The sequence below is a fragment of the Haliotis rubra genome, unplaced genomic scaffold (genome assembly GCF_003918875.1).
Source record: "Haliotis rubra isolate DU_JTF1 unplaced genomic scaffold, ASM391887v1 Scf33, whole genome shotgun sequence".
NCBI classification, from domain to species: Eukaryota; Metazoa; Mollusca; class Gastropoda; order Lepetellida; family Haliotidae; genus Haliotis; species Haliotis rubra.
In genome coordinates, this window is record NW_025767002.1 from 2696828 (window position 1) to 2705734 (window position 8907).

At 41.8% G+C, this 8907-nt stretch overlaps 1 protein-coding gene across 1 annotated transcript; it reads right to left on the bottom strand.

The window, feature by feature from the left end:
• Nucleotides 1-5773: 5773 nt before the first annotated feature.
• Nucleotides 5774-8142, bottom strand: LOC124284116 (neurogenin-3-like). Its single transcript, XM_046720175.1, has one exon. The coding sequence runs from the start codon at nt 7840-7842 to the stop codon at nt 7285-7287; it is 558 nt and encodes a 185-aa protein (XP_046576131.1). The 5' UTR covers nt 7843-8142; the 3' UTR covers nt 5774-7284.
• Between the last annotated feature and the right edge of the window lie 765 nt (nt 8143-8907).

Consider the following 8907-nt stretch of genomic DNA (forward strand, 5'->3'; position numbering starts at 1 on the left):
AACATTGATTAAGTGATAGTTATTATGGGTCACAATGTTTAAACTTTTGAGTGTGGGTTGCGGTTCACATCTTGCATCACGAATTTGCACATTTCTAATGTCTCCGCCCTGATATTGTTGGAACATTGCTAAAAGCAACTCACTCGTTGTTTTGTTTATGTCTTGGTCGATGACGCGTTTCACGAGTGAAAGAAAACAACAGATTGAGCACTTTCTTCAAAATTGGAAACAAAGTTGCACAACCACTAGCTACTATTTGAGACGTCAAATAGTTTTGAAATTCTGAATAGGATAATCTACTATATCTGTCCATTTGATCCAATAGAGGATACGTATTTCGTCTCACCTTCATATTCCTGCAGATGAATACAATGTTCACTTTGTTGAAGAAAGTCCTCAGTCGGTTTTCATTTGTGGGAACATTTAGGAGACTAAATATACTCCATTGGAAATGCATGTATATTCCATTGGATCTAATCGACTGTTATTGTAGAATACCCTCCTAACTTTGTCTTTCAAGCCTATTTGAGGTTTCAAACAGTCGTTATAAAACGAGATCTGTTGTTGATCGGCCAGAAACAGGTGTGTACTTCCCCATACACTTAAAGATGCGTCGGTAAAATATCGCAATTTGTTCACTAATTAGTACCTTTGAACCATAATGGGACGCAAGCCAGTGTAAAAAACATTTCATTACAAAGTGTATCTTTGATAAATATTGATCTTGCTACAAAAACGACACGACTCTGGATAAAACAACTGACTGACTGACTGAGTTTGGTTTAACGCCGCTTTTAGCAATATTCCAGCAACATCACGGCGGGGGACACCAGAAATGGGCTTCACACATTGTACCCATGTGGGGATTCGAACCCGGGTCTTCGGCGTGACGAGCCAACGCTTTAACCATTAGGCTACCCCACCGCCCCTGGATAAAACAAATCAGCATTTAATGTAAAGCACTTATCAAACGATGAATAGCTAAAAATCACTTTTAGTCCACGTGACCGCCTGTCTGTCAAAGTACATTAACCAATCACAAAACAGCTCACTTGTCATCCACTTGTAGATAGATAGATAGATAGATAGATAGATAGATAGATAGATAGATAGATAGATAGATAAATATAGATATATATAGATATATTTCAAACTGACTTAATGATCAAATTTCCAATGACCCGAAATATGGATAGGGTTCGTACACCGGCAACTGAAGTACATACGGAAATAAAAATAATTCATTCTGGGGATTTAAGTGTCAGCATTACATGATGTGCTTACCAACCATGGAAATAAATAATTAGCAAAGTTATCATCCGTACTTTGATACGGATAGACAGTAACAAGGAGAAAACGACAGCGTAAACGAGAGAATAAGGCCAACTGTTGGGTCAAAATAATAGTTCTGAAGAACAATACTGAAACAATTACCAGCTTTAAATTTAACAACGCGTGTAGTACATGAGATGCTCGTGCTGTCGATCACTGGATTGTCTGGTTCAGACCCGCTTATTTACAGACTGCCGCCATACAGCTGGCATATTGCTGAGCAGGCCGTAAACAACAAACAAAAACAAAAAAATACATGAGATGATTGAACAAGAAACAAACTCTGACATAAAATAAAAAGTAAAGTTTAACGTTCCATTAATCCAAATGCAAACCTAGTTATCATTATATCAGTTGACCCATGAACCTGGTGGTATTTTGAGGTAACCCCCTGTCGCCAGGTCTCCCGTCACGCTTGTCAGCAGTTCTACAATAACAGCGTTACACAATAGGCATCAACGGGCGCTGATGACCTCTGATAACAATGTGTGACCTGCTTCAGGTTTCGTGTCGCAGGGTCGTGTTTCACAACTTCACAAAATCTAAACACGTAAATTCAATTTTTCTTGCATATTATCTTGGCTAGACCACCATTCAAATTAGTAAAAGTGAGTCGATCTTTAATATTTATCCAATTATTTCGGTTGAAATAATCACCAACGGGAAGCGAAGTCAATCTATATTTCAATATAAAAGTACTTAAGGTAATTGTATTCTAATTTCGTAAGTCGATGCTCATGATTTCGATCATGGATAGTCCCGTCCAGACTTATTTTTGTACAGAACGAAGTTATATAGCTGGGAAATTACCGACCGAGAGGTTGAAAACAAACAAATAACCACAAAAAAGAGGCGACTATCGGGATCGGGATTCGATGTACACCAATTGTGTAAATCGATGCTCATAATGTTGATCACTGGACTGTCTGGTCCGGGCTTAATTATATACATACCGCCGCCATACATACTGCTGAGTGTATCGTTAAACAACAGGGGCGGTGGGGTAGCCTAATGGTTAAAGCGTTGCCTCGTCACGCCGAAGACCCGGGTTCGAATCCCCACATGGGCACAATGTGTGAAGCCCATTTCTGGTGTCCCCCGCCGCGATGTTGATGTTACAAGCGGCGTAAAACCAAACTCAGTCAGTCAGTCGTTAAACAACAAACAAACTGGAATACCCATCGACATCATTCCGTGTACAGTGCAGTGGTAGCCAATGAAGATTCGTAAAATCTCAGAGAAAATCATGTTTACACATTCTGCGATAAATAATGGTTATTTGGGGCTTCATTGAGACTCGCACACAGTTAGAAATTTAAGTTAAATAGTTAAATACAACAAACTTATCAGCGTATCAGCACCATATCAACAGAGGCGACTAACGTCATCGTTTATTCATATCGTTGGCCCACGGAAACCACTTTTTGTATCATATTACAGCTCATTCAGCTCACTGTCGAAAGCAGGAATACACTATATTAATAAATATCCATGTTATTTCCGCAACAACTAAGTCTGTGGGATATCAATATCCTGATCTGTATTTTACATTTGTATTCCAGCAAATGGCGGCTGCAGTTTGGGAATATAGTTGTATGGCAAAACAAATTACCTGTCAAACCCAAAAGATCATAATTAACTTTTTGCCTGGTGTTTCTGGTTAGGTTGTAAACCCATATGCGCCTCTGTCAACCTGCCTCCATCCTTTGTAAGTAACCCGAAAGTTGGGTGCGCACGCCGCTAAAATATAGCCTCGAGGCAAAGCTGGTCTAGCACGTGCGACAGATAATCTTGCCCAATAAACTGGTCCGCTATTGTTCTCGAGCGTTATCAATCAGGAAAACGAAACGAAATGACATATTTATGAAACTAATATCTAAACTTGCATAAATACCGCGTTTTCACGTTCAGATGAAAGTCGACGAGATTAGTTCACCGGAGGGAGTTTCTCCGCCACGGGCGGTAAGGACGAACCAGTCATCGAGACTGGGCACCTGCTAGCTACGTCACAGAATAATCTCCGAATGTCGAAACATATTTTCAATGAAAACATAATATATATTTCAGAAAAGTTGACTTTGATCATAAAAGAGTGCGTGTGATATTCTTCCATGAAATGTACTGTTGGTGTACAAGAGGCATTAAAGTATGTTTTAATTTTCATGCGTGTTCACTACCACTAACAAACACATTAAAATTTAAAGATGACACATCTTTCTTTCCTTTACTTCTTGTGGAAGTGTCGTTCGTGATGGGGTACCACCGACACGTTAGAAAAGGGGGGAAGAGGTAATGGAGAGGTGGGGTGAGGGAAGAGGTAACGGAAAGAGAACGAAAGTTTCACAGAGAGGGGGGATGAGAAAGCGTAGGTTTGAAAGAGACTGAGTCGAGAGAGGAGGCAAGGAGAGAGAGCGCGGAAGTTTGAGAGAGACGATAGAGGTAGATAGCGGAGAGATCGCGGGAGTTTGAGACAGAGAGGGAGGAGGTATCGGAGAGACACAGTGAGAGTTAAAGGAGAAAGAGTGGAAGTTTGAAAGAGAGGGTTGAGAGATAGGAAGTAAAGGAGAGAGCGACGAAAGTTTGAGAGAGAGGATAGAGGTAGATAGCGGAGAGATCGCGGGAGTTTGAGACAGAGAGGGGGGAGGTATCGGAGAGACACAGTGAGAGTTAAAGGAGAAAGAGTGGAAGTTTGAAAGAGAGGGTTGAGAGATAGGAAGTAAAGGAGAGAGCGACGAAAGTTTGAGAGAGAGGATAGAGGTAGATAGCGGAGAGATCGCGGGAGTTTGAGACAGAGAGGGGGGAGGTATTGGAGAGAGAGACAGTGAGAGTTAAGGAGAAAGAGTGGAAGTTTGAAAGAGAGGGTTGAGAGATAGGAAAAGGAGAGAGCGACGGAAGTTTGAGAGAGAGGATAGAGGTAGATAGCTGAGAGATCGCGGGAGTTTGAGACAGAGAGGGGGGAGGTATCGGAGAGAGAGACAGTGAGAATTAAAAGAGAAAGAGTGGAAGTTTGAAAGAGAGGGTTGAGAGATAGGAAGTAAAGGAGAGAGCGACGAAAGTTTGAGAGGGAGAGGGAGGAATAATCGAAGAGAGACAGCGGTAGTTAAAAGAGAGGGTGGAAGTTTGAAAAAGGAGGTAAAGGAGAGAGAGCGGAGTGGTAGATAGCAGAAGTAGATAGATAGATGGAGGCGAAAGTGTGAAATGAGACAGGAGGTAGAGGAGAGAGTGGAAGTTCGAGAGAGAGAGAGAGAGAGAGAGAGAGAGAGAGAGAGAGAGAGAGAGAGAGAAGAAGAAGAAGGGGAAGAAGGTAGCGAAGACCCATGTACAAGTGTCCCGAATCACACATACAGGTGTACGCTTGTAAATGTGATGTGTTAGTTCTAGACACAAAATGATGATTTGAAACAGTTTTCATTCAATACTATTTTTATAGTTCAAAACGTCACAAATAAATTTAATATTTAATATTCTGGAAAACTTCTGAACATTCAGTGAAACACTTGTAAAAATAATTGCAATAAACAAAATCACAAGGTACGCCAAAAAATAGAAGAAAAGTAACAGTTTCTCTGACAATGTGTGTCCTCTTTTTCAATGAAAACGTAAAACCTATGTGTTTTTCCTGTCCTTTTTCGTTGCTCTTTTTCATTGACGAGATCTACCAGAATTGCCTAAGGAAAACTGCGCACATATGAAATGTCACTATATCCACTGAAACACATGAATGTGGTTCAATAGTGAGTGAGTGAGTGTATGCGTGCGTGCGTGCGTGCGTGAACGGGTGTGTGAGTGAATGGGTAAGTGAGTAACATTGCAGTCAGTAAAATTCCAGCCTTGACGACGGCCTGGGACGGACAAACCAGCGAGCAACGTCCCATGACTTCGGTGTAGGACGTCATACAACCAAGTAACTAACACATGCTGGCCACTAAAAAGCCGCTTTTAACAGTATTTCAGTTTTATCACTGCTTGATGCAGATCTTGCAATTGGACGTACACCACCCTAACGCACTGGGAGGTTCATGGAGCTGATAAACCTAGAAATGTAATGAGAGATTCGAACCCGCGATCATACTCTTCTAGGAAGCACCTAAGGAGGGCTTATGAATCCCGAGATCCGAGTGTAGATATTCTATCATTGTCCGCTACACAAGACCTTGACACTGTGTAATACTCCGTTTCGTAGACAGATTTTGTGGTACTGTTAAATAAGCAATTATATAGCAACTCGCAATTTTTTTAAAAGAGAATCCATCTTGGAAAAACGAAAGAATATTTGAAACAGTGAATTCTCGTGCACGTGAATCCTCGTGATTCCACAAAACCGCTCGGTTTAAATATCAACCAGACAGCTGAACATACAACGCCCCTTTAAACGCATGAACGTCCACAAAAAGTAATCGCTCAGACTAACGTGGTTCAAAGTAAAAAAACACAAAGTATATAATTATATAAAATAGTTTATTAATAACAATATATAAACCTCCATAAAATCATGAGTAAAAAATATAATATTGAGCAATATGGATAGCGAGTCCACATACGATTTTCAATAATCAGACAGTGTGTATCATTACTCATATAAAATGTATCATTGAGACATAAAGTATTGTCATGAATACCGTTAGGAAAATCCATTGGCCTGGTATATTATAAGTCTGTCTTTACATTCAGTTGAATTATTCTAATATGTGTTTATGAAATATTTTGTGGTTTCCAGTTTACATACGAAGAATAAGGAGCCGGATACCACTTCAAAGTAAACAAGCAAAGACGAAAAACATGCCATATCACACCTGTATGCGTGGGCAGACGTTGCGCCGGCAGTGTTCATAGTTAGTGCCACGTGACATCACGTGACCGACAGCCTGTCACGCGCCTGAGTGACACTCGAAGTCAAACAGAGCATCCGTGACGAACCAATCACAATCTATTATAGCTGTTTGATGTGTAGGTCTGGGGTTAACAGTTGTCACGTCAAATCATAATTACCACTGTACGTGTGCTTAAGATGCACGCAGATAATGTTTCCCTACCGGTTTTCTGTACAGGGTTCTGTAAAGGTGGGTTGAAGATGGGACGACAGCAGATCATCGCTGTCACACTGAATTAACAGGTACAGCCTGTCACAGCGTGACAGTATGTTATCAAAACACTTCCCCGGTGTGTTGAGATGGCTGGATTTGATAAGAACATATGAACATAGAAATATAAGTGTAATTGTCATGTCAAAACCACAAAGAAGGGTCAACGAGTTTTAACTTCCAAGCCTGACATTCATAAAATCACTGCCGCCTTCGACTTTATCGCCGAATCTAGGATGGTAAATTGGCTACGATTTCAAGTCAATGATGCAATTCAATCCCATTTCAAAGGACCTGTCGCTACATCTCTCACAAAGGCTTAGTACTCCATTCACATCCAACGCACAGAAAGACCAGTTGTAAGCGTTGCAACGCCTGTTCGCCGTGTAAGAAGTTGTAGATGTAACTGCAGTCATGCATGATGTAGTCTTCTCGCGGACGTCCATCACCAAGCCACGAGCAGCGTTCTCCACTAAGCACGCGCCAGTTCATACCTACTTTTGATATCCGGCACGCTCTTCTTCAGATGAAGATGAGGATGACGACAGATGTCTGTGTCACCTCACTGCACCTCCTTCAGTCGCTGAAGACAAACACAAAGCATGGCGTACCATAGCGTATTATATCATCTTCTTATTCTGCTGGATCATATTGCTGAATGGCAGTTTAAATTGTTTTGTCCGTCTCTCAAAAGCGTCTATGAATAGTCACCAGAGACCAAAAAAATGCAAGTCTCTATTTCACGCACCAAAGGAGTCTACAAATCCTCAAACTCTTTCATACTTTGGAAGTAAAAAAAGCTTCACAATATGAGCACCTGTCTGGTTTAGAGTTGGTTTCGGGTATATACCCTTGCAGGGTGGCACAGTGTTCAGTTTTCAACCTTGGTCAAAAGATCTGAGAGAGTTTGAATGTAGGTCTGTGCCATCTGCAGGGTGTCGTATTTGGACAGTTGACTGTCGTCACTGCTGGCGGGGATGACCGCCCGGAGACGATCGAAGGCAACGTTCAAACCTTCCATCCTCCTCCTCTCGCGTGCGTTAGCCGCTTGCCGTCGACGTCGTCGTTCATCGATGCTGATGGCTGCGTCTGAACCTGACTGTCGTTTTCTTGGAGCTCTTGGACACTTGTGGTCAAACAGCTTCGTTTTGTGTGGCGTACACCCAGATAATTGTTCATCCGATTCAGAAAGTGGACTGAAAGTGAAGACGTCCCCCTCACTCCCACAAGCACTCAACGGGGTTAAGGGGGTACATGGAGGTGTCTCCGCTTCTGACAGATTCCTGTTAATAACCGATTGAACATCGTCACTAATATTAATTCTGAACCTGCTTGAAAGCATCTCCGATTCCAGAGTAATGTTCAACACTTTCTGTCCAATTGGTGTCATCTCTCCTGTGCGTTCAAGGTCTCTGAAGTTGTAGCTCATCTTCTTTATCTTTCTATCTGTATCTTCAGTATCCCCTGTCAACAGGAGAATATTATCTAACCGTATCAGTCCAGTCTTCAATGAAGCTCCGGGCTGCCACAGCTCTTAAGCGTACCTCCTGCCAGACTTCACAACTCGTGCCTCACCTTTGAAATTAAATGTCCATATATCCACCTCCTCTTGATGAATATACTTCACTATGAGATGAAGCAACTGTGTTAGTACATGAAGCAAACAAAGGCCAACATAAGCTTCCTTCACAAACACTGGATGTTCACAACGCGGGAGACGCAGCTTGTCTTACAGCCCTCCGTCGACGGTAAATAATATATGAGACATTACCATCGCGCGTCACACTACAGATCAAAATATCTTTAGACACTATTCTACATAAAACAGTTTGTCAGCTAGAGCCATCCAATGAGCTGTCCGTCGAGGCTGAGTAGGCACACGGGCTTGCGGTGTGCCATACACTTGTCCCAACACTGAGGGATGTCCCCTGCCATTGTCACGCCCACAGCTCTCGCTCAGCACAGCTCGACGTACTCCAACTTTAAATCTCTTTGTAGTTAAAGATGTTCAAGCAAGCCTACAATCGCTTGTCAGATTCCCATCAACGGTTTGAAACCATGTCCTTACACATCTCTTACGTTCTTCATTTCAAGTACAGATGTCGATGATAGAAACGTGTTCTGATGATATACTATAAAGCTACGATATTCAGGAGACACGTGTCATAAAAAGTGTTAAACAGTAAGGCTCCACATCAAACAGAAATCAAAGTATTCAGTGCCCTGTTCATTGGAACTGTTAGCAGCTTCGTGCAAACCCTTGTTCCTGTTCAAACACAAACCCTTTAAGAGACGGTATAACTGTTACAAATTTATATTGGAATAAAACATGCTTGAGTATTTGTCCATTTGTCTGTTTGCTCGTTACGAGGTACACAGTCGAGTCACAACAATAAAGCAATGAGTATGTATCATGATTATGTCAGCAAATCCTCAGTCATGCACTCACTCATACCCATAAACATCCCGCACGCAACAACTTTTCCCTGAATCG

Excerpts from the sequence above, each read along its gene's own strand:
- LOC124284116 (XM_046720175.1), bottom strand. The coding sequence starts at position 7,842 with ATGAGCTACAACTTCAGAGACCTTGAACGCACAGGAGAGATGACACCA.